The 26620-nt window shown below is 40.2% G+C and overlaps 1 protein-coding gene across 5 annotated transcripts in view; it reads left to right on the top strand.

Annotated features, from left to right (window-relative positions):
* The window catches only part of NFKB1 (nuclear factor kappa B subunit 1), a 61712-nt gene that overhangs the window by 16265 nt on the left and 18827 nt on the right, over positions 1-26620 (top strand). For 3 of the 5 annotated variants that reach the window (XM_067297568.1, XM_067297570.1, XM_067297569.1), the window contains exons 4-11: positions 6638-6678; positions 9477-9575; positions 16845-16993; positions 18541-18704; positions 19320-19478; positions 21523-21627; positions 23572-23663; positions 24261-24399. In XM_067297568.1, the coding sequence (XP_067153669.1) occupies positions 6638-6678; positions 9477-9575; positions 16845-16993; positions 18541-18704; positions 19320-19478; positions 21523-21627; positions 23572-23663; positions 24261-24399 (948 nt within the window). Of the gene's footprint in view, positions 1-6635; positions 6679-9476; positions 9576-16844; positions 16994-18540; positions 18705-19319; positions 19479-21522; positions 21628-23571; positions 23664-24260; positions 24400-26620 lie in introns of those variants that run through there. The other 2 variants (XM_067297567.1, XM_013951654.2) reach the window with 2 other exon arrangements.

A 26620-nucleotide genomic window follows, 5' to 3' on the forward strand; every position in this document is an offset into this window, starting at 1 on the left:
TGCTTAAGATTAAAAGGCTTGTGCATTGCATACCCATTTTTTTTCACTGTTCCCCCAGAGTTTCTATGGGACAAATATGGTTATTGGAACTCTGCCCCTATAATGATATCCTTTTTACACATACCGTTTAAGGTTACTTCGTAATCCTCAAGCCAGACTCATGCCATACAAATTATTCAGATATACAAAGCTGATTTTCAGATGTCTGTCTCCTGTCTGAACTAGAAAACAGCTGTTTTCAAAATCGTGTGGGGAGTCAAGAATTCACTGAGATCTGGAATCGCAGAAAACTACTAGAGTACTCTGGGCTAAGTCTAGCTATGCCCTTAATTTGCAAAATTGCCTAGAAACTGCCTTTTTCTTTTTCTTTTTTTCCTCATGGCACTGCTCTTGTCTACTACTGCAGTGTAAGTGCTGACTTTCCTGTGTAGAAAATGAGATTTAATAAAGGAGGATGGATTTGAGGTTATCACAAACAAAAACTTATGACTAAGTTTCAGAAAAGATTGATCGCTTCAGTGCCATCTAACTTTGCTATAGTAATTTTGTTTCTCAAGACATGTCACTGTAATACTCAGTTCCTACCCTGCTTCAAACAGTGGTGTGTCATTACGGTGGACTAACTCTTTAGTTATAAGGTAGTCTAATAATTTGAAGCAGGAGTTATATTTTAGTTGTTTTCAGACAGGAACTAATTACGTCTTTCCACACAACAAGACCACTTATAAATTTCATGCGGGACTTTCCAAAAGCACCCCCAGTGAGGTATGGAGAAGGTGGAATAACTGTTCTCAAAAGGACTTTTCTCTACTACAGTTGGCTGATTTAAACCTGAAGAACCGAAGAGACTGACTGTTGCTTGTGATCTGGTGTCGTGCCTACATCTTTCAGTCTGCATTCATAAATGCATGCTGTCTGACTTATTACATTGGCAGGCAGGTTTAATATATAACTGTGAATTGCAGTATCATGCCAGTGTAGCTGAATCAACAAATAGCTGGGGAATTTGGGGACTTTTCAGTGATAGATGTTCTGCTCTTACGTTAATATTTACAGTAATAGCAGAAAACCTTTGAGGTGACAGGACAAGGACTTTCTCTGTGTGGTTGTCAGTGCTGAAGTGTCTTTGCTCACTTCTTTCTCCGTCTCAATTATGTCAGTTTTGAGTTAAAACTATGGTTAGTGCTTCATTATTTTGGCTCTAAAGCTGTTGTAGTTACTTGGTTCAAGTTCTACATTTACATTTACATTTACATTTTGAAAAAGAAGTAATCTCTGTGTGCCTTTGGTGACAAAAGGATGTATTTATAGCAAGTGCCATACCAGTGCAAGCTGCAGGACTGAGCTATGTGTTTAAAACACCACTCACCACAAGGGCAGCGTGGCATGAAGTCAAACTGTTCTTTGGCTCATTGGGAGATACACATAGTCAGGTACTAATCCTTGATGAAGATGGAGGGAGTGTTATCCATAGCACCTATTTAGGAGATGTAAAAACAGATAGACATCGGTATGATGATCATTGTTTAGTTGGAGGGACAAAGTGATGCCTTCATTTGCAGAGGAAATGGGCAGAGCTCTGAGCAAAGGATTCTATAATTTTGGATGTTTTTTACTTCCTTCTCACTCTACAAGGTCATCGACAACCACACAACATAGAGCAGTCTGTGTGCAGGTTAGAGATGGCTTGGGGAACATATCTGTGAAAACTGGTTAATTATTTGAGGGGTTCTGTTCTGACTGTAGCTGTTGGCATGGATTCAGTTTTAATTTTTTTATGGCAGGCAGACTAAGCCTGTGAAGTTGAAGCAGGGCCATCAGCAGTTGAACAGTATTGCCTGGAGGCTGCTGAAATTACACTTTTCTGGTGATTCTTAACCTCTGCTGTTTCCTTAACCTCTTCTGCTCAGCTCTCTGCAATGGCTGCTGTTGAGAAATGGGAAAAGCACAGAAGGAGAAGGGGTGGTAAGAAGGCACTTTTTTAAACTTGATCTTATTTTTTAGAGAGAAGGATACTCTTAAGCCAGGAAGTCTGACCATCGCCAAAAATGAGATGGCTGTTCATTTTCCGTGTCCCTAATCCTCTGAGGCATGGGAAGACCTGTGTACGGCTTCTGTTCTTTTTTTCTAGATCTGCTGTGTTTGTATTTTGAAGGGTGAACTGGAGGAGGAGAGGGGTTAAGCAAAGCCTGTGTGCTGCTTGCTTTAAAAGTCATGCTTTAAACACTGCAGAGTTGAGATGCAAGAGAGCATTCCTGCGAGGGTGGAGCCCTGAGGGGGAGAATGTACAAATGCTACGGTAGACTTTAGGAAGGATAAGAGTCTGGATCTAGAGCCTGAGCTTTTATTGGCAAGGTACCACTGCCAGGATGGATGCGAGAGGGTTGGTGCTGGGTCCCATAATCAAGACCTAGAGGCTGTGAGTGGTTTCATCTGTGTCCACAGAGCAAAACAGCATGCTGAATTTCAAGGGTGAGATGCGATACAGCTGTCCATATTGGGGACCCACTTACAGAAAGGAGGTGCGGGTGGGAGACTTGACAACAGTTGGTTGCAGGTTAAAATGAAGTGCTTCAGGTAAGCTGTTAGATAAGGGACCCCACCAGTCCTGCAGTGCTGTCAGTCTTGCAGGGATATCCCACCAACCTCACAGACCCTTTTTTTTTCCTTGACTTTGCTGTGATGGGAAGACCAAACCTAAGATGGGTGCTCTTTTGGGAAGTGTGTGCAGGGTGAGGCCTGCAGAGAGGAAGAAAGAATGTAAGTAGTGGGAGTGTTGAGATGCAGGAGGGCCTCTGACTCAGGCAGGAAGGAAAATGAAGAAATGTAGCAGTTGAAGAAGATGTGAGGAAGTGGGACTGTGACTCAGGCTGGAGGGGAGGCAGTGGGACGTGAGTTGGTCTGTGGCGAGTGAGACGAGAAGACAGAAAAGGAAGCACTGAAAGTAGTTAGACTCCATACCAAAACATGGCACCCTGCACCAAACCCTCTCCAGATCAGAGGACTGCAGGGTTTAGTTGCAGTTCATAGCCCTCCTGATTGTACGGCAGTGCCAGGCAAATCATGAGGCGTTCTCATGTCAAAACTTGGCTCTTGGCAACCTTGCGATTCATGCCTGTGTAGAGGCCAGCTCCATGACTGTATGCTGCTTCAGCCTCTCTCCAGGGCAAAAGTAGAACTTAAGCTCTGCATTGAGTAGCGTTCCTTCTTGTAGTTGTGTAACGCTCAAAAGGGGGTTGCTTGTTCGACAAGAACTTGCAGCAAACAGCTTGCCTGGGGCTGGTGCCAGCCTGGAACAGAGGTGCAGAAGCTGGTCCCAAATCTTGCCATGATTAGTGCTCCTTACAAGGTGTACATCTTCAGCTTGCCTGCTATCGGCTCGCACCAGACATGCCTACTAATGGCAACAAGCAAACAATGAAAAACTTCCCTGTGCGAAACACTTCACTGAATGCTTCCCTCCTCCCCCTGCTTCGGGAAAGGATGAGAGAGAGAAAATGAGGCACGCAGAGCAGATGTTAGGCAGGCTGTCTGATGTACTTCTGGAAAGTATTCAGTCTAGTGAAGACAGCTGTAGGAAATCTCCTGCTAAGTAAAATATTTTTTAGAGTCAAAATAATATGCCATTTGTGCTTGAAAGACACTTTGAATGTTGCTGCCTTATTTTTAAATAGTATTTCTGGTATAATTAAGTGCCTTGCATTAGAGTGATTTCTCTGCCCAGTTACTCTGATCTAGTTCACAAAATGCATTTTTTAGTGTATTTCAAAAGAAAACTGGACAGCTTAACTCTAGTGCTTTGTGAAGGAAGATCCATTATGCTATATTAGAGAATTACTTAGTCATAGTAAAAGAGAAAATGTTTAGTCACAAAAACCAAAGGGTAAAATAAGACCTTACAAAACTTGGTTTTAAATGCATTAGTATATGATTCATATAATCTGTCTGAATGTTAACAGACCATCTAATTTGCTTTTATACACTTACATAGCACCCTTTCTTTTTGCACTTCCCTTGTATTGGTGTGTAAGATATTCTGATTTCTGTGTATCAATAAATTTGTATGCTTTTTATAAGCTTTATCCCAAGGGGGATGTAGGCAGTACGGTCCTGAGTTTTTCAGTACCTAAATCACAGCTACCATTCAAGGCGAAACCATTTTGGTGGTATGGAGAATTCCCCTTGAGCTTTCCCATATGCCATTATAATGCAAATCCCTCTCTGAGAAGTTTGAACTCCCTCGTGCTGAGGAAAGGTTTGAACCTGGATCTACTGCATCCTGGAAGTCTGCCGTAACCACTTGGTTGTTGGATAAAAGAGCATTTCCTTTGCTGGCTGATGTTTAGGAGAGAGCAGTAGTATTTTGTGCTGATTCTAATCCTACATATATGCCTTGAAAATGAATTCCTAAGGGGAGAACAGTCAAGGAACACCTACTTGGCAGGTCCTGTCCTGGGGGGGTTGGTGGAGAGTAGAGCCACACAGTTATACTTAAGGTGAATTATTTCCGCCAATGCCCAGAAATACAGGGCCTCTGGATTGTTAAAGTAGAAAATTTTAGCTGACTAAGGCATGAAAAGGGTTAGAGGCCTCTGAACATACGTTTTGCACTTAAGTGTCAATAAAGTTGGGCCACTTAAGCCCAGCTTTACTCATTTTGACTCCATGTTATAGACAAAAAAAACCAACAAAGAAACATAACAAAACTAAATATTGCCCTACATTTATTAAAATTTTCTAAAGTCCAAAATGTTTTATTGTGCTGTCTAATGTAAGAAGATATGTATATGGTCTTGGGGCAATTGTTTTGCATGGCTATTCCAGTTTTTTTTTTTTTTTTTGTAAGTGTTTACTTTTCACAGGACAAGTGTTGGACTTGGAAAATAAAAGGTCATCTTATGTGAAATTGTTGTGACTGGTATTTGGGATAAAACTTTGGCGTGAAGCTAATTCGGTTGTTGAGTCAGCTGACTTTGACAGCAAAATGATGGTTCTGTCCGTTAGCATATTTATCGAAACTCCATTCTGAGAGAAGCCTGTTCACTGAAGACCTATTCTACTAAACTGAAGTTGTATCGAGGAGTGGAAAAGGATACAAGTAGTCATACTGCAAACTATAAATAAATGAATCCTCTGCTGTTTTTAACAATCACTGAACATTAGGCCTGTTGGCAGATTAAAACTGATAAAAGTATGTAGTTCTATGCTCAAGCCAAGCAATTGAGTAGTTAAGGTAGCTGGATGGCGTGATGCTTGCAGATGGTGCAGATGTGCAGCGGCAGATCGTACCTGCTCCTGGATGTTGGCAGTGCGCGATATGCTTTACATGTGCTTGTAGGCTCTGCCAAATAGCTGTGGCTTGTCTGCTTTGGAGGTTTCACCTGTCCTGGTGAGTTTGCTAGATTCCTTAGCATTAATATCTTTAGTGGGGTGTAAGTGATGATCCGTAATCCCAACAGGGATATAGCTGGCAATATACTGTATAGATATTCACAGCAAAGCTGTCATTTGGTATCTGCTTTGTTAACGGCTGAATTTTTAGCATCAAAATCTAAATCCTCCTCTTTGCTTATCAAGAGACACGAAAGAAATTATACCTCCGAGAACTGTTGTTTTCAGGCTTGGGAATGGCTTGCATTTTAAGAGGTATTTCACAACCATGCAGGCCTGAAAGCTTTCCTTTTCAAAGTAAATAATCTAAACAAGATCAGAGTTGGAGCTAAGCTTTGATCAGATGATTAATTCTTAGCTCCGGTGACATGCAGCTGTCATTGAATTTAAGGTCTGCTTGAAGGCTGTTTAAACTGGTAAATTTTGAGAGAGGTTTATGGTGTGAAGTTAGCCACTGTTCAGGGAACAGTGCAAGACTTAAAGCTGTTTAAGCTAGACCTCCTTTGAAGGGCAGAAACAGAATTTTAGAAGAGAATAGCCATATGTATTGGTATCATATATTATAGAGTCTGCATCTGTAGTCAAATAGTGTGTGTCTAGTGGTTTTAGAGGGACAGGAGAACAGTAGTTTTAAAGAATATCTGAAATTATGAAAAGAATGTAAATGGACTAGCTCCTCAATTCCTTTTTTTTTTAAAGCAGCTCTGACTGTTAGGGCATGTTGAGACAGCTTAAATTCCTCCTATATTCCCATAGCTCAGTGCTTCCCATTGGCTGCCTCTAGACTTTCAAAAGCACCTCGTCAGTAGGAAGCTCTGGAGCCAAAGGTTTGGGAGTACAGACTTCAGAGCCTAAGGGTCTCTACAGAATACAAAAGCTAACCTTAGCCTCAGGAAGGCCAGGCTGCTGTTGTCAGTGGCAAGGGGAGGATCCTGTTCTTACTCACCCTTGACAGTCTTAAGTGGGTGATCTTAGTTACCTCTTTAGGCCCTCTGAGCTAAAATGAGCCTTTGTGAGTTAATCCTCCTTTTCTTACCCCACCAGTCTTACTGAAGGTTGGAAATGATGGACTCCCAAGTGACTAAGTTAGTTATTAAAATTTTATTTAAGTTTTGAAGATGCCTAGGTGCTTTCAAAAATTTTATCTTGAGATATCTGAGGACATGAACTTTACCCCCATAACTTATGTGTCATGGTAATAGAAATATAATTTGCATTATGACTTTTCTTCTTTCTTTTATGTTAGCAGACGGACCATATCTTCAAATCATAGAACAGCCTAAACAGGTAAGAAGAACACTGCATTTTGAAAATCTTTGATAGCTATGTCACTATATTCAGCTTTGAATAAAACCATGAGTTAAGATGAGAAAGAAGAGTGTTGTAGAGGTTGAACTTAATAACAAATGCAGCACTTAACTATGAGCAGATTTTCCTCTCACTTTTGTAGTTAAGTCGTTTCCTGTTTTGTTCTGTTCTCATCTTTTGTGTCTCTCTGGAAGTGTCATAAGACACCAAAATCTGAGGGTTTTAAAAAATGTTTTGCTAAATACAGAATCCCCATCTTAGAACTGGCTCTTAAAGTACCCCAGTGTTTTGAAACATAAATGAATGCACCAAAAATGGAAGATACATAGAATTTGTTCCACATTTCTTGAAAGGTGTGAAAGAAAAAATAAAGACAGTTCATTCTGTTCCCAAAACTTACAGGAAATTTTGACTCATGCTTTGGCATCATGAAGAAATTGCTGTGTTGTCCTTGAGATTCCGTGCTGTCCTTTGAGATTGCTTTTGCCATGCTTAGCTCTTCTGAATAACCCCAGAAAAATGAGATGAAATACTTGGACGTAACTCTTGTGTGACTGTGTAGCAAACACGCTGCTCTGACAATGTCAGATTCATCCATTACACTGGTTAGTTTTCAGGCAACTCAAGTATGAGATAATTACTGTAGAGAACATTTGTTTCAGATACCTACTAGCGACAGTTTAGGCCTGAGCATCCCTACAGGAACTGGGGTACCTCAGCAACTTGGGGGCCAGCAGAGTACTCCGAACTCTTGGAAGAGTATGCTGCCTCTTCCTTGTTTTAGTTCATCCCAGATCAGGCCGTGTCTTTGCGCAACTGAGCCTACAGTGTGCAGTGGCTAAGGAGGAACCGACCTTTCCATGCATGACTTCTCCATGAACAGCTCCTGTAGCAGAGCAGCTGTGTGGCCAGCTGGGCAACAGTTTATGCCAATAATCCTATCAGCAATAACACCGATAGCGCTGGGAAGGGTGATTCGCGGGCGGAGTGCTGCGCTTGTGATAATTCTAGGCGCAAAAGGATGGTTGGGGAGAGTGAGGCGGTGTATGTGTGATTACGCAGGGAAGGGCAGGAAGCTGGGTGAGGCCACCCAAATAGCTGCTGCGTCTGCCAGCCCTAGGGCATAAGAGGTGAAGAGAGACTGAGTTGCCTCGTGCGTCTTGACTGCAGAGATTGCTCTGCTTTCTGGACAGCTTGAGTTCAAGCCTATCATAGCTGGCCGTTTCATTTGCAATGCAGTTGGTCTCAGTTCACCACAGGAAAGAAGATACATGCTTTAGGATTAGTTTCTTCTCCTGTCAGTATCTAAGAGCCAGATCTTTCCATTTGCCTGAGAAATAAGTTCTTAAGATGAAAAGGCTTTAGCAAGATAGGTATTGAGGCTAGTGATTACAGAGTGATTTTTTTGAACTATGATGTTAGCTGTCAGCTGGCAGACTCTTCGAATTCATTGAAGCTGAATGATCCTTGACGAAGGATACAACGCTAATGGGTGCAGTGCAGACAGACCTGGCACTTTAGGGAGCCTATATAAGACAGGGGCTTTGCCAGAAATTGCAGGACTGGGGAGTAGATCTGAAAGTTTTCAAAGTTTGGGGGCCATATGTAATAGCATCATTAAATGGGTGTTAAAATTTCTTTCTCTGATTCCTTCTTAGATGGCTTTCCTTTTCAGTAAGGGTTTTCACCCTTCATGCTTAATAAATTTGAGCTTAAATTACATAGAATAATCTCACTAAGCTCTCTTGGACACACAAAATTACTTTGATCCCTTATGTTTGCTAGCTTCTCTGATGCTGTTGAGGGTGTGTGTGTGTGTGTGTGTGTTTTCTCCTAGCTTCAGAATTGGATGTTGCAGTATTGTGCATCCAAGTCTTTTTTTGAAACCTTTTAACTGTCTCCTCATTTCTTGAATTTAATTTAAAAGCAAAATATTTGATGCTGTTTTCCCATTCTTCATACTTCTTTCCTTTGTCTTTCTGGAAAGCTCTCCCTTTCCTTTTTTAAAAGGTAATTCTATGACATTTCCATTTTCTAAATGTTTCTCTATTAATATATTTTGACATTTTGATTCATTAGAGCTACCAAATACCTTTGCTTAAGGGTTGCATTTTCTGTATGGTTTAGACTACTTGGTAAAAGCAGAGGGGATGTTATTTCCTTTAAATAAAAATGTGATAAATGGACAGCTGTACTCTAGAGTGGTTGCTCGTATCCTGCAGTTCCCCAAAATATACTCAGATGTTTGTTTATGTAGCTGAGATGAAAACCCAGTCATTCAAAGTCCACTGAAGCATTTGTGCTGCTTCTGGACTCTGCTCGGAGATGCAGCTTTCACGTGAAGCTGCATCTTCTCCCTCCCCACAAGGAAAAAGCAGTTCTGTTTTTTCCCATACTCTTTTCTCTATGATGCTTGGTACTTCTCTGATTATTACTGGCTTCAATTCTCTCTCACTAGCACCTGTGATGAGAGAAAGAGGATCTGCTCTTCTGTTATCTTTCCTTTAATTTTTATCTTTTTTTGAGAGTATCACTGGATCTCTGCCCCAAAATCTCCAATTACTGCTGTATGTAAGAGTGAGAATAGAACAGCTGGGCACTACGGTTTATTGGTGTTTTGTCAACCAGCATTCAGAGAGCATTTCAGGGATGAACAGCTGTAACTTTACTTTTTGTGGGCTGTTTGGGCAAGTGTGTGTGCGTGTGCGTGCACACTGGTCTTTTAGTTTTGTTTTTAAACAACTTTCAAGTTTCTTTTCCTTTATTTATTTCCACAGAGAGGTTTTCGTTTCCGATACGTATGTGAGGGGCCTTCACATGGTGGACTTCCTGGTGCTTCTAGTGAAAAGAACAAAAAATCATACCCTCAGGTCAAAGTAGGTACATACATCATTATTTTTTTGCAAGCTGATTGCAAGTGCCACATGTATGCATATAGGACTTTACTGCATATCAACATAAATTTGTATGAAATTATTCAGACTGCATTTCAATCCCAACTTTCAAAGTGTAATTGAGTTTAAAAAGAAAGTAGGCGTCAGACCTGTGGAGATGTTTAGGCACTATATTAATCTGCTAGCTGGTGAACTGTAAGCTCTCCTGCATTTTTTCATCTCACTGCCTGTGCGCAGACCAATGGACCTCTCCCTTAAGATGCAGTTTTAGCATAATTCAAGGTCTGACTTGCTGTAGTCTGGTCAGTGATTCCACTTCACTCTACGAAGCCTGTTTACCAGGTTTTCCTTCCTTTTCTTTTCACGTTACTCCTTACCCAATACCTCTAGGACACTGTATTCGTAAGGGCTTGATGTATCTTCCTTTAAAGTCAATGGAAAACTTCTAGTTTTAACAGGAGCAGCATTATGTTCAGGTGTTTGCTGAACAATTTTATTTTTTTTTCCAGAGAAATAGGAGCAGGTTAATCAAAGAACACTCTGTGCTAGAGCAATATGAAGACTGTACCAGTGATGATTAATCGTTCTAGGATTAGGGATCAACTTTCTTTACATAGGATTCTTGCAGCAAACTCTTTTTTTGTGAAAGAGGGGAAAAGATGCACTGTGTCTTATCTGTATTTTTTTGAATTTAATAAAAGTAACAGTCTTGGTGTTGCAGTAGACCTCTAAGGAACAATTGCACTAGAGATTGTCTCAAGAGGAGCAGGGGCAGTATCTCCTGCAATTATCTCTTCCTCTCTCTTTTGCTGACCGGAAGGAGGAGAGGGAAGGGCAAGCAGTCGGCCTCTGTGCTAGGCCTTGGTGTGTGCCACTGCTCAGCTTTCTCTGTTGTATGCAAGCAGTTCTTCTGCAGTTCTTGAGAAAGACTAGAGTTTGGAACAGTTGCATCTCCAGCGTGAATCAGTATGAGTATGACTCAATGGAAAATAATCAGCATTGGCTGAGATAGCCTAAGGTGTTAGTCTGGCAAATTGAGAAGAGGCTGGGAAAGCTGATTTCATGTAGCCTTGCAAAACTGTGATGAAAAAATACTAGCCCAGGCAAAGAATCTGCTTGCTTTTCCCTCTTCTGTTGTGATGGTAATGACGAACCAATGAATAAAACTTTACTGCTATGTTCAAACATAAAAGAGTTTACCACAGTTGAGCCAGATCTTTGGATTCCCTTCCAATCTATATTGATAATTAATATGAATGAAAGTTTCCAAAGATGTGGTGGAACACACAATAGCATGACAAGGAAAATATGCAATGAGAAGTAATACAAGGAATGGGATTTCTCAGGGAATAAACTAGAAAGCAAAGTGTTCTTTGGCTTTCCATCAAACCTTCTGTTTTCATTGATCATCAGATCTTAATTTCATCTAAAGCTTTCTCCCACACACGTGTCCCTTCCCCTCCCTCCCATTCTGCTGTACGCATCTGTTTTTTTTCTAGTTTAAATCCCCACATGGCAACACCTGCTGGGAGAGGCTGGCAAGGGAACACAACAAGTAAATTCCTTGAGGCCATTGCTTGTTAGTGCCTGTTCTTGATTCAGGTGGTGCCAGTAAAGAGAGAAGGGTTTCACACCTTTTCCTGTAAGTCTCTCCTGTGTTTTGTCAAAGGACACTCACCTTGTCGTAACTGAGGTGAGCAAAATTGAAAATCACTGTATATTTTTACACTTGTGCCATGGCTTTCACCATAAACTTCCATTTATTGATTGCAGTGATGTGAAAGGACAGTAGTGTGAACTTTGGCTGTACTGTAAAAAGGAGACTTTGTGACAGATCTTTAAACCTTGGCTGTGGTGTGATCAGTGCAGCTCACACTGGGCACTCTCTTACACTTGGCCAACTTAGCCCAGAAAGCTTCTCTAATTTACCAGAAGCCACCACGGGATATTCTGAAAATGGACATCTCCTGTACACAGGGGAGCATCGCAGTGTCACTCCCCCTTTTCATAGGATTGTGGATTTAAGGCCAAAGGAAGACATGCCTATCTGATATGACCTCTTGCGTAATGTGGACTATTCAACCTCACCTATTTCTTTTCCTACACCTAGCCCATAACTTCTAGCTGAGCTGGAACACATCAAGATGTAGCTTTCATTTAGAGGTTGGAGTGCTAGAGATTTTGCGATGTCTCTAAGCAAGATGTTTTGATAGTTAATTACATATTTAACCACCTTCTATATAATATTTTGAGAGATGGCATAGGGCAGGAGCTAATGTAGCAGTTCTGCACTGCCAGGGAGTCCTTATGCTTCAGACAAACCTGCACTGACCAGCCAGGTGACTTTCTGAATATTCTTCTGCAAGTTGGAGTTGATTTTAAATCTCATGTTTTAACAGCACAGTGATGGCAAATGGAGTCCTAGTAGCAGTAGTATTTTTCTTTTAAGATAAAGAATGAGCTTCATTCAGCTTTGTGTTTTAAGGAACTATATTTCTGTGTTTACCACTGTCTTTGACAACAGCAACAATAATATCATGTACAAAACATTTTACATTTTCAGAGGATTGTGTTTATATAACTTTGCATGTAGTTATGGAGAGCAGAGAAGCTGTAGAGACTGAACATGTTATAATGAAGGTAGACTTCATGCAAGTTGCATAATTACAGTAGAAAGCTACCTAAAATTCTTCATTTCACTTCTGCCTGCTTAGTGCAACTAACACAACACAAGAAAATTGTACCATCTATAACCCAGCAGTTGACATCAAAGCTCCTGAGCTGTTTACTCATCATTAGGTTGTTGTCTGGGGAAAGAACTGTTTGAGAATATGTAATATCCAGATAACTACACATAAGCTATCCAAATCTCTCAAAAGATTCTTAGCAAAAAAAATGAGAACCACCAAAAGAATAAAATTAGATTGTCTGATATTATCGCCAGCTTATTGAGCTATCTGTTTTTGTTCTTTTTTTTCCCCCCAGAATTTGCTTGTTTCTACGTATTTGGAAAACTGCCACGAAAATAGGCATGTTCCGGCCTTCTTGCACATGTTTACCATGTGTGTCCTGATCTTGCATACTGATGTTAGTGTAGCTGTATTCATGTTTCACACTGCAGCGCTTGATCGAGCTCTGGGTGTGAAAAGAATTTGCTGAAAATAGCAATGCGAAGGAAATGTCCTGAGTTTTCATCTGCTTGGGGGCAAATCTACCTGGGTGGCTGCAAACAAACTCGGGTTGCCTATTCCGTGAGCGGGAGGCAGATCAGCTCCAGCCGAGGCTAACCGTGTTCACTCAGCACTGTGCCTGAGCTAGAAACCCCGACTCTCTCCCTGTGAGTCTGGACGTAGTGCGGTCCCGCCAGGCAGCCCTGAACTGGGCACGCAGCAGGAGCACTGCCCAGCCAGGCATGTCCTGGTGCTCTCCTAAATTAGACCTTAATTTGCAGATATGCATTCCTATCGAAATCAGGGGGATTTCAGCACATGCTTGAAGTTCAGGAGGGAAATTTATGGACAATTAGGCAAGTTATTTAGTTGATGAGCTTTCCTGGTGAAGAAAGACACAAGCATATATGTTTTCCCCCTCTCCCCCACAGGAATTAAATTGAAGAGTGGTAGATCACCGATTACAGGCACAGGTTAAAAATTAATTCATTTAACAGCAAAACTAAGGAATAATTACTAGTCAAGAATGAGCAACATTTTTATTTATAGATCTTTACCCCTCTTAAAAACCTGTACTGAACCAAATTCAGCCAAAGCAAAATTCAGTGAGTTTTGCGCTTTTTACAGCTATGGTAACTAAGGTTGCATATAGTGCACTGAATCCCTTTCCTTGAGCTCCTAAAGCAGAGCATCTGACTCTGTTTTTGGCATGAGAGTCACCTTCAGAAGGTCTGCAGCTCCCATTGGTTTTAGTTACTTTACATTGCTTATTCGTAGATCCCTAAATAAGTATTCAGTAGCCTAAACTGTAGATGCTGGGTTTGAAATGTTTTGTATTAAACTAGCAGCTAAAAAAAAATCCTCCTCCTGTCTGAAAACGTAACTTTTGTAAGGAGTGAGTGGTGCTTCAATTGTGGAACACTTTTTGTATGTGAGTGGTTAAGACAGAACTGGTCATACACTAAAGGTCAGGTAGGCTTGGGAGTATCACTACTACTAATAAATAAAATAAATAAATAGAGAAATAAATAGATTTTATCATTGTTGGCTTTGTATGTTTGACGTGGGCTTTTCTATCACTTGCTTTCTGTAGCTAACTAGTTGGTTTCACTTGCTGCTTGTAAGGCTAACTGGAAAAAACATAATGCAAGTAAGAAGATGTCTTTATAAAGTTCTTGTAAAGTTTTAAAAAGTATAGAAAAATTGGCTGGGGTCTGGATCTCAGGAAGATGTGAAATAACTGAAAAACCTTTCAGCTGTTGTTTTGACATTGACTCAATTTCAAGTTCACAGGGTCCTTTTAATCTCTCAGACAAATCTCTCAAACAGAAACAGCAGATAAATGTGAGCCTGCAGCATTTTAACTTTATCAGATTAGATCAATTGAATGCTGCTTCAGTACAGGATGTAATCAAATATTACAGCTATGCTCTTCCCAAGAACTCCTTATTTTCTTTTTTCTCCCCTATCTTTAGTTTGATGTTCAGTAACTATTTTTTTTTTCAAAACACAGGCCTGATTTTGAGCAGTCATCACCCAAATGCTATCTCCTCATATTGAATCTGTGTTTTTGTCAACACCATAGTCCTTGGGTTCCTGTATCTATTCAGCAATGTAATATGCTGCCTGCCATTTAACATCTATGACTGTTTTTTGAAGTTCTTAATAGTAAAAGGTGATATGATTATATTTGGATCTTAGTACCAGATTAATTTTTTAAGCTAGTCTATAATTCAAGGACACTAGAAAATGATTTCAACCGACATATGTTACGTATTCTTAACGTTGAAGACAGTTAACCCCTGGGACTGTTTCACTGGGAGCAGAGAAAACCTGGATGTTTTAAAAGCAAGTAGAGAAGCTGTTCTGAAAGGGATCTAAGTAGGAAACAATTCAGGGACATCCTGTAGCCTTCGCAGTACAGGACGTCAGACCGGATGACGCAAATAGTCCTTTCTCGCCTTATGACCTATATAAAGTATTACGTTTTAGAGAACTCTCTTGTTTTTCCCCTCAGAGAGGCTACAAAGATCATGCTGAGCTGAGTAACTGGGGAAGATTGCAATCTTGTTACCACTGCAGTGGTAACAAGTGATATGTTCTGCTTTCAGGGGCTGGAAAGTCCTTGAGGCGCAGCAGACCTACCTACAGTTTCACTGTGGTTTCGACAGCTGATGAAGGACTGTCTCGAACTTTTCTGATGTGATACTAGAACGTGCGTGTTACTCAGAATGAATATGAATATAGATGTACTGGGAACTTTACAGCAGGGAAAGGTTTATTTAGTGAGGGATAAAAACACAATAATTTTTTAAAAGCCCCTCTTTGGAAAGTTAATTGTAGCAGTGAAGGTGACCCTTAACACCAAACATAATCATTTTCCTTTTCAGGTCACTTTGTGAAAGTTGCACAGGGGTCCTTGCATTTTCTCACTGCAGGTAAATGGTGGAAAAGGTGAAGCAGGGATTATCCAGTGTCTCTGCTTTGCTCTCTGTTTTGCCTCCCTAATCCAGGCAGGATTACAGTTTGGGGACAGGAGAAAGCATGGGTACCCCGTGTTGTGTGTTTTAGAAATCACCACTTGCAAAATGCACCTTAAGACAGTGCTGTACAGTGAACTAGCAGGCACTGAGTAATGAGAAGACTTTTGCACAGCTGTTTGTCCTGGATCCGTTTTTTCATATTTTAGGGTTTTTTGCTTTTAGCCGTGAGTGGGAAGACAGGGAGGGCGCGCAGTGTATATGTATGCAGAGTGCTCCAGCTGTGGTGGGATGGAGTCAGGAGAGGGGTTAAATGGAGTGAAGGAAGCTAGCAGGGTTTAGTAATGTGGTAAAATCATGGCAGTCTCTGGTTATCAGCATCTTATCAACAATGTAACCTTAAGTATTCAGTTCATCACCTATTCATCGCTTTGATGTTTATCGTGGTCCTTTAATACCTTGCTTGATTAGATCTGTGTGCTGCTGTAATACAAAGAACTTTGCCCATGGCAAATTAGAAGAAAAATTAGAGGAGGAGGGGAAAAAAAACAGTATTGATAAAAGGGTTGATTAAGTGAATTGGAAGGGAAGGTTATGTTTGCTTGTTTTAAAGGGGGATAATTTTGTATTCAGCATAATTTGAAAATGACGCACAACCAATAACTGAGTTGATGAATATTACTTGTGAGGAAAGCAAATAAGTTTCTAAATAATAAATGTAAAGTAAATAACTTATAAAAATGATATGTTATTAGTAATTTTAAATCTCTTTTTAAGGCATCTAGATTTAAAAATCTGTTAGAAAAATATATGGTGATAAGAAGCTAGAATGGGAAAAAAGCTTTATCGTCCTCTGGAGCTGGTTATACCAAGGCATCCAGTTTATCCTACTTCCAGTCCTGCCAAACTTTACATGGCAGTTTAGCATATATCCTCATGTATGCTTAAGGGAAATATTTACTGGACTGGGTCATATGTGTGGATGTACTGTTTTGAACTAACAAAACACATAAGAAAATAGAATTAATTTTATTCCAGATATAACTCTGTGAGGGGATTATGAGACCAAAATGGGACCAAAATGAGACCAAAAACTTTTAAAACAGTCATAATAGTTAAAAATGAATTTTTAAGTGGTTTCAAATTGAGCAAAATGTTGCAGGGATTTTTGTGCTGAATACGTATGTTTTCTATGCACTTCTTAACATGTAGCAATCTTCATCATGAATTAAATGTGCTAATTGAAATTTACAGAGAAAAATATGTAGTAAATAGCCAAAACACAAAATAGAGGTTCATGTATGCGTGTTTTGGGAAACAGAAGATTGCTTTCATTTAACTTTGTTTTGTTTTTTAATTCTTTATTATTGTTGTTGTTGTTGTTATTTGTCACTACTCCTTCCATTTGTATATCAAGTTCAGTTGCAAAGAAATGCTGGCTTTTCTCTGTGATGATCTGGTACATCTACTTTGTCATTTGTATTTTATTAAGAAATACACGTCTCTCCTATGTGAGCTTGATTGTACTTAGGTGACAGAAAATACCAGCTACAGTCATTATTTGATCTGTTTAAGGAAAATGTCTTTACATTTATTTACAGATCTGCAATTATGTTGGACCTGCAAAAGTAATTGTCCAGTTAGTTACTAATGGGAAATATGTCCACTTGCACGCTCACAGCCTGGTGGGTAAATTTTGTGAAGATGGAGTATGCACGGTTAACGCAGGACCTAAAGATATGGTTGTAGGGTAAGTCTGTTGATCCATTTGTAAGGCTGGGCTAAGGGAGAGAGAATCAGCTGTTAGAAGCAATGCAAAACTACTACAAAGAAGCAGCTAAATGGAGCGTTAGTCTTCACTTTCTGATCTGTTTTTTCTTTGTACCTTAAATAAAAAAATAAGTGGGGATTCCGTTTACCTTTGCAAAATTTGACATATTAGAAGCTAAACAGGTTAAATACGTTTAAGTGAATAATTTTCACTGAGAATTTGGAGAGTTTCATTCTCTTGCTGTGCAATTCAAATTTGTACTGTAAGCTCATTCTTTAAAATGAAAGTAGTTTTGATCAGAACGAAGGGACTGCAAAATTACTGAAGACAAGCTTTTGCTACTATTTTGATCAATATTCTACTTTCTCTGAAATCTGTGAACAGGAATAGAATGAAGCCAAAAGTATTAAGAAAATAGGGTTAGTAAATTTGATAAATTAATGCAAGACAGGTATAAACATGAAAATATTAAATGAGTCAAACTTTTTAAGTTTAAAGCAATACGATTATAGTGAAGTCGTAGTTGGTCTGTTCTTGTTTAATTTAAAAGAATAATTGTTTATATCAGTAAATGGAACTCAGGCTCCTGTCTACATTTTCAGGCTTAGATCAGGTTTCATGCTGGCTGTGAGTTTTAGTTCTGTGATCTCAAGAATGTCTTTGTTGGTGAAGAAGGTGAAGTTTAAAAAGCTGAGAAGGTTGGGAGAGAGAGAGAGACTCTTTTAAACTCTAACTTTTGATGTCCAAGCCCAGTGCACCAACTTTACCAAGCACAGCAATTTAAATAGCTTCATTTGAAATGCTCCTTTTCATCTTGAAAAGTTTGGCTCATTTCCTAACCTGTCTTGCTTTTCATCAGACGTTTAGAAACAGCGTTCCTATCCTCAATTGACCTGCATGAAAACTGAGTTATCGTCTTGTTTTCATACTTCCAGATCTAATTGGTTTTGAAATGTGCAGGAGATTTTTACAAAAGCAGATCTTGTGTTATGGACACTTTCATTCAAAGAGATACCTGAAGTGTCTTGCTGGATGTCCAGAACCTAGCTTAAAACATGTCCTTTGGAAAACGTTGCACTGTTTTTTAACTTCTTACCTTGCTTTCCAAATCATCAGGACTGATTTAGCTTTTCCTGAGCAGTTGCTTTGTGTAACAGTGATGCAAAATGGCACATTAATGTCATTGCCAAGACAGAGAAAACAAAGTGGGAAGGTCACGTTTTCAAATATTCTGTAAGTTGCTTCCACAGGGCGGGTGTGAACCCTAATAGATTGCCACTTATGCTTTCCGATAATCCTGTGCACCCCTATGATGGTAGTATACTGTATGATGGTACAGGTTTTACATGTTTTTGTAAGCGTGGCTGAAATTTTCATGCAGAAAAATTTGCCCTCGAGAAGCAGTAGTGCCTATGGAGCCCTTCCATTGAGTTCAGTTGCCTAGCCGCCTCTGGCTACAGAGTCTGCCTGCTGCAGCTTGGGCAGAAGGCATTAAGCAAATATTTCCCTCAATCACAATCCTGCAGGTTTGCGAACCTGGGAATACTTCACGTCACAAAGAAGAAAGTGTTTGAAACTCTGGAAGCGCGCATGATAGATGCTTGCAAAAAAGGCTACAACCCTGGCCTCCTGGTGCATCCTGAACTTGGCTATTTGCAGGCAGAAGGATGTGGAGACAGACAGCTAACTGGTATGTGGAAATGATTTTAATGAGTCTTTTACTAAAAACAGCTTTAGCTTCGGGAAATACAGATTCTTAGCCATTAAAAGGCAGTGGATGGTAAAACTGCTTATGGCTATGCATTTTAAGAGGTCACGTGTTGTTGCTGTGTTTTAGGGAGTCCGGAAGAGTCTTTGTTGTCAGCGTGCGTATGAGAACCGAGCAACTTCCTTCCATAGCTGCCTGTGCCCACCTCTGTGCCTAGATCTCATTGTTCTTATCCTGTTTAATAAGCTGATAAACAGGGTCATTTTGCATTATTGCTGTGAGACGTGATATCCTTAAGTAATTGTGAGGACCTTCTTTGGGAATACCCGTTTCATTCAGCTGCACTTCACACACATCCTTGTAAAACCTGTGGTCTACCTTGCTTTCAAGACCTGTGCAGAGGCACCAGCCTGCTCTCTGCCGCTCAAAGACTAGGCATCCAAATACATTAAAAGATAGAAGCTGATGGATAAAATGGAAAGGAGCGCGTTTCTTTGTTACTCGTGCCTTTTCATAGTGATGTTTGGAAAATGCTCTGTTTTCTTGTGTGTCCTCCACCCCTTTTGTTAATTTGTCTGTACTATGTATTGGTTTCAGAGCGAGAAAGAGAAATCATTCGTCAGGCAGCAGTACAGCAGACTAAAGAAATGGATCTCAGTGTGGTGCGTCTTATGTTTACAGCCTTTCTCCCTGACAGTAATGGTAGTTTCACCCGGAAACTTGATCCTGTTATATCAGATGCAATATATGACAGCAGTAAGTATATTTGACTTAAATTACCTTTTAAATAAGGGGTAAGCTTCTGTACCTAGGAACATGGCACGTAGAAATTGCTATACATAGACCCATCTAGCCCTGCTACTTACCTGTTTACTTGGTCAGAAAGAAGTAAGCAGCCGCTGGATAACTGACCCCATGCCTATCTAAGTAAACATGGTTTTATCCTGGTCTCTAATAGTTAGGTACTGATATAAGCCCTAAAGCTTTAATTTGCTGTTACCATTTTTAATAGTGCCACCATTATTATGAGGATTCTGTGAATTCTTGTTATTCATAAGAAGTGATTGAATTTTTCAGAGGTTTTTTTGTTTTCAGTTGCTTTCTATTGATAAAGCCTTGTCAACAAGTTGTGAGGAAAAATTATTTTGCTTTAATGTTTGCAGAGAATTTGGCACCTTTCAGTTTTGTTGACCATCTGCTTGTCCTTGTTCTGTGAGATTAGCACAACCAGAGTTCTCAACTTATCTCCCCTAGACCTGTTAGCATTTATATACTTTTGTTAAATCCTTCTATTTACCTCTTTTCTAAGTGAATCTCTTCACTTTATGTAAGTCTTTTCCATTGTGCTTTTGGATCATACTTCCTGGTCTTACCGGCACCCTTTCTACTGCCCAAATGTTTCTACCTGTTGCTGCAGGTTACCAGGTTCCTGACAGTCATTCGGTAATGATTCAAAAGTACCTTTTTTTCCTTGTGCAACAGTCATGTCTGCATCATAGCTTTTTAAGGGCAAAATCTGGATGAAAAGATATTAAATGCAGCTGTTCTAAAGTTACTATAGTCTGGGGCTTGCTATTAGTTGGGGAGAGTCATGATGTAGCACAGCCATTTTTACATACGTTCAGTGAGTGAGGAACCATGATATATGCTATTCTTATGGCACATGTGACCTCTATTTTCTGGATAAGAAAACTCAGTTTTTTCATCTGAAGACTGAGGTGATTTACCAAATAGTGTCTTTAAGGAATATTGATTTTTCCCTCCCTCCCCCCCCCCCATAACCATTACAGATTTGATTTGTTTTCATTACTGTAACTTGTGCTTGTATAATGGTAGAGACTATTGGTAAAGCAAAGAGGACAGTCTCTGCAGAGGTAGAGTCTGTATCAGACTATCCTGAAAAAAAGTTGGTGTTATCCTATCCTTCTGTAAATCTGAGTGTCAAAATGGTGCCCCCAACTAAGGGAAAGAATAGAGGGAAAAATCTGTGTGCATGTTTTTGCTGATTAAGTTGCTACACAGCTGTCAGTTACAGTTTCTGAGCCCCAAGATGATCTATTTGTTAATTCCAAAAGTTTTTTCTAATTTTTGAGGTTTTTTTTTTTTAATACTCCTTATTGGCACCATTCAAATCTTCTACAGAGTAGACACAACTTGTGGTAGCATAAGTGTCTATTATATGACTGCTTTTACTGATCAGATGATAGTTCTGGCTCAAGGACCTATATCTATTGACCCCCCTGCTACGAGAGTCACCTGGAGGTGGGCTTTTTGATCACAGATGGAGACTGTTGATCGAGGACTACCACCTCGTTTTCAAGTAAGCCACAGAGCAAAGCAGTGCACGTTGCATCAGACTAGTGAGATGCAGAGAGTGGCACTCATCAGTGTCACACTGATGAGACAGCAGGAAAGAAAAAATAATGTAGTTCTCTTGTAACGCTCTCGTGTCATGAAGTTAGTATTGGTGTGGAGTGTTGAATGCAATTCACTGCTGCTTTACTTTATTTGTATAGTAATTGCGCTTGAAATGGCTAAGGCCTAATTTTGTAGCTCATGTTCGTGATGCAGTCAGAGCTTAGAGCATACAAGATTATACCCTTCACATGAAAAACTGTTGCTTCATCCTTTTTTTTAAAAAAAAGACCTAAAAAGACCTAGGCAAATTTGGGTAGGTGGTGTTGGAGATTTATTTATTTTTATTACATTTCTGTGGGGTTTTTTTGTTTTGGGTTTTTTTTTTTGTTAACTAAAACTGTAACAAAGGTAAGCATTTTTTTTTATCTTTTCCTTTCAATAGAAGCTCCCAATGCTTCCAACTTAAAAATTGTACGAATGGACAGAACGGCAGGGTGCGTAACAGGCGGGGAAGAGATTTACCTTCTCTGTGACAAGGTTCAGAAAGGTAAGAGTTCTGATCTGTCTTTCGAAGCTGCCCTGTTTCGGTGGCATTGTAAGGCCCACCAGGGTGGGTGCCTGGAGTACACATGAAGCCTGCTGTGCTGCCTTAGTATTTTCCTGCTCTGATAGCGCAGCAGGATCTGTGAGCACTCAGCCTTGCTGAAAGCCAGGCTGGCAGTCCAGAAGTTGAATAAAACAAAACAGTCTCCTCCAAAGTAAATTCAGTTTGTGTCACCCACACAGAGAGCACATGATCATCTTTGTCCTTCTAAAATCTCTGCTCTTTTCCGTGATCTGCTTTTGGAGATGGTGGGTCCTGTGTAACTTTTGACCCCACCAGCTCACACCTGCTCTGAATTATTATAAAGTTTCTGATTTGTTACTAAGTTCCTCTGTTAATCCCTAATTGGAGCTGTATGTGTTCAGCACTGCAGCTAATAACTTTGTTTTTATATGCATGCTAATGGTAGAGATTATTGAGGGTAACCCATTACTTCTCATAGGCTCACCATAGTAATCTCTGCTCATGGCTATGAATGCTGCGGGACTGGGCTCTAAGTGTGGGTTTGGATGCTTTGTTCTGGGATGGGAAGATACTGGTTATTGTGGCTGTTCGTAGTATTTGGGCTGAACTAAAAAGAAAGAAATGGGAGTAAGGCGAATCCTTTGCATTTTTCAAGCTATAGGTAATAGCTGGGACCCTCTGGTGCAGACTGGGTGATGGAGAGAGCACCTGGTTCTCCCCTGTTCAGAATGAGCTCCTGTACATGTTAAAATTGCACTGATATTTTCCGTTAGTACGGGCTGTCCTTTTCCATCTCTCTTCCTTACCGTGGCCTTGTATCACAAGGAAGAGAGCAAGCTTTGGCAGCTTTGAAAAAACTGTTGTCCTTTAGTACTGCGTATACCCTTTGCTTTCAAAAGGGCCAAGATGAAACATAACTTCTGTATGTAAAATAAATAAATAAAGGTCTGACTCAGTGGAAGCCCCGAGGTGGGGTTTCCCCTCAGCCGGCATGGGGTTTCCCCTGATCTCACTGCTCTCGGAAACCTCCCGCCTGAAGGAACTCACGCGTGCAGGACAGCAGGACTGGAACTGGCGGTTTGCAGTCTTGCGACTCGCAGGTGGTGGATCGGAGGAAGCAGTCTGCCTGCTCCGAAAGCCGGTCCTGCTCTGGACACCCTGAGAGAGAATAGGCTTTGGGGAGTTTTTTCCCACTGGGAGTGCTGGGGAAGGAATATGCTGGTGGGATCTTACCCAACCTCTCTTTAAAAAATATATATATATATATATATATGTGTGTGTGTGTGTGTATATATGTGTATATATATATATATAAAAAAAATAAATAAAATGGAGAGAAAGTTTGCTGAGCGGATCAGAAGCCAAATCTCATGTTTATGCTGCGGCCTGTGCTGTGTCGGAGGTGAGGATTGCTGCCGACGTGCCGCTCGCTCAGGCCCTTGCCGTTGCTCTGAGCCACAGCTCCAAAGTGGCTCTCTGCCAGCAGCAAGCGGAACTTGAACTGTGGCACTTCAGGTTTTGCTACAGTTTTTTGAACTGAAACTGTGGGAGGAGAGGGGGTGGTTTCTACATTTCATGCTTCAAGTTCTCCCCTCCCTGCATGTATGCTCCAAATAAAGCTCCTCTGGAATGTTTTCTAGCCCTAGAATAGGAAGAGGTAGTGAACCTAATTCTCCTTTTACTGCTCGGTAAATAGAGAGCAACTTCAGTGAGGTCATTAGCATCAGGCTGATCTAAAATTGATGTCAAAACGGGGTTATTTACAGTGTTTCCATGAGATGGATAAATATGATTCATGTATTATTCATGTAACATATTTTCACCTAGCTAAAAAGTAACCATGTTGATTTTTATCTGAAATAAACTTACACAAAGGTTATACAAATGCATGTCCAAAGATATTGTTTCTTTTGCTCTTTGCAGATGATATTCAAATACGTTTCTATGAAGAGGATGAGAATGGTGGTATGTGGGAAGGCTTTGGAGACTTTTCTCCTACAGATGTACATCGACAGGTTAGTGACAGAGCACTTGTTATTTGTTAATGATTTTCTGTCTCTGTAAAGTAGGATTATAATATAATCAGTAAATTAGGTGAAAGCCTCCATAAACCAAAACTTATCTCTTCAGTCATTGTCTTTCGTTGGTTGCTTCCTAATAATACAATCTTGGCTGTTCTTTAAAAATATATGTTAGGTAACTAAGAAGGTCTAAAATACGGTGCTAGGACATCAGGAGAGAGGTCCCTTGCTTTAACATTTACCAGTGTAAATTGTGATAAAAGAAACTTTGAGCCCCTGCAAAGACACTGAAAAAGCCATGGAATCAATGCTAAATGAGATAGGGGGAAACAGTACAGTACTAACGTGTATGATGTGCTGATACTCTGCATGGCAATTCTGTCTTTTCCAAAAGGCTTTAGGACTCTTAACTCAAAAGTACAACTGAAAGCCAGCTGGCATTTTATTGTCATAGCAGCCTTTTGCAAATAATTTTTGCGTCGCTAGCAATGAACCAGCTCCTGCAATATACACAAATGTAGATGTAAAGTACTGTCGTGTTGCAAAAACCGCTCTCCATGGCAAATGTGCTGATCACCGTTTCCTTCACAGTTCGCTATTGTGTTCAAAACACCCAAGTACAGAGATGTCAATATCACAAAGCCGGCGTCTGTGTTTGTACAACTGCGGCGGAAATCTGATCTAGAAACTAGTGAACCAAAGCCTTTTCTCTACTACCCAGAAATCAAAGGTAATTCATTAAACCTGTTTTATAGATTTGAAACAGAAACTGCAGGCTTCCTGTGAATATTAAGATAATCAGATAGGACATATGTTAGGAGAGGGCTTTTTTGTAGTTGTTATTTATAGAAAATAGGATATTTGCCTCCTTGTTTTGTGCAGCGATAATATGAAAACTGGTGGCTCTGTAATGTTTCCTACATGCAAACATGCCTGTCTATACAGTAGATGGCACTCTCTTCCTCTGAGTGTTGGCAAAATAATAGCTGAAGACATTTTGCTGTCGATACTTTCGGATGAAACCTTAAATCAGAGTGTGGTTGGTATCTGATGGAAAAAGTGTGTATTTGGCAGTTCTCTCCTTTTACCATCCCACCTCACTTTTTCATTGACATTTTAGAATTTTCCAATTGCCTGTACTAATTAAATAAGTCCAAGACACTTTTTGTGAGAGTAGGGAAAGTGCTTTTTCAATCCCTTCTGTGTTAAAATGCATCGCTGAGCTGAGGTAGAAGTGTTGGCATCTGACCTGCTTCCTGCACTGTTGGTGAAAAGAAGCTTAACATGTAGATCAGTGCCCTTTAAAGTCTTCTGCATTTCAAGTGAGTTTGACTGACATGAATGATAGCAGCTATCTTGTTTTTAAGTATTAATAATGTTAATGATATGGAACTGCCTTGAGGCCCAAGTCAGAATTAGTTTTTCATTGTATCAAGTACAATAGTCTTTCTGCTTATGGTTTCCCTGCCCGCAACTTCCACTACTAAGCCCTAATCGTGCAAGTATGAAGTGCCTACCTCTGAGCTGTGTTGAAATCAGTACCCTGTCAAACTCTCTAAAATACATGTATATGAGTGGCAATGGATTGAAGACAGCTGAGGAATGGGGGGGCGGCTGAGGAAGTAGATCCATTTTACACTCGGTATAATAAAGCTGCAGAAAGGATGCACTTTCAGGAACTTCTGGAGTTGCTAGAGGATTTCATATTGGTAATGAGTTCAGGAATCTCTTGCCCAAGTTTTATGGAAAGGGAAGTCTACATCTGCAAAAAAAAGCGGCCTAATTTGAAGCTAACTTCTTTTATGTCTCTTAATGGAGTAAAATTAATTCAATATTATTGTTATGTGCATTTTTGGAAGCCCTACACAACCTAATCATGAAATTAACTTTGGGGGACTGTATATTTCCCCTGTTGCAAGTGTTCATGTGAACTTAGAAATGTGTACGTGGATTTTTTTTGTTTGTTTCTCTGACTAGATTGCTCTCTAGAGTTTTCTCTCCTCGTCAGTGTGAGTACTCCTGGTGCACGCATGCATACGTTCTTACAGATCATGTATGCCGGGAAATAATGCACTTTTACTTCTCGGTGTACTGTTCCACGTATTCAGCTATCTGGTTTGGTGCACTGACTGATGTGGCTGTGCATGAAATTTCTTTGCCATACATCTGTTGAAAACTACTGGATTGTTTATTGGAGGGAGGATATTTTGTTCTTTGCTCAAGAGTTCTGCTGGATTTTAACCTCTGTAATGTTTGTATCCCTTTTTTGGTAGTTGCTCTTGTCATGACATTTTCACTTTCTCCATCCACTTGGATACTACTTTTAAATCTTTGTGTTTTGCTTTTCAGGGGGGCTGTGGATTATTTTTTCCTTACACTGTAAGATATTTAGGCTGTTTTTTTTCTACTGCTGCTCAGCATGGTTTGACAATATTATGTCCTGCTTGAAAATAAGCTGTCTTTATTCTGGTCACTTTTCTGATAATTTAAGTAAATCATTTCAAGCAGACGCTATTTTCACAGTTTTTCAGTATCTGTGCTGTTGGAGATCAAAGTGCCTTGTGATTTGCTGACCCCTTGAAAAGGGTCCCCCTTTGAAGTAGCTTTGCTTAGCAGAGGAACCTGTGCTTATATTCCCCAAAGGCAGATATTTTTGAGCAGGTTTGCAGTTCAGGACGCTCTCTGCTGTTTTATGACTTGGCTTAGACATTTAAGAATTTGGGGGCCACTGATTTCCAGGGCTCTGAGTACGTGCGATGCTTTTGAAGGGAACTGAGGCTCCCGTCCCCCTTGCAGTGCGTTGCACCCTGTTACTGTTATCTGGGCACAGGGCGCCTGACGTGACGGAAGAGCACCGCTTGGGCCCGAGCAGTGCTGTCAGTCTGGTCGAGGGCTTGACACTAGCTTGTTTCGCATGGGAATCTTCCACTGCTCTGTTACATACGAAATTG

The sequence above is a fragment of the Apteryx mantelli genome, chromosome 5 (genome assembly GCF_036417845.1).
Source record: "Apteryx mantelli isolate bAptMan1 chromosome 5, bAptMan1.hap1, whole genome shotgun sequence".
In the NCBI taxonomy this organism is placed as follows: Eukaryota; Metazoa; Chordata; class Aves; order Apterygiformes; family Apterygidae; genus Apteryx; species Apteryx mantelli.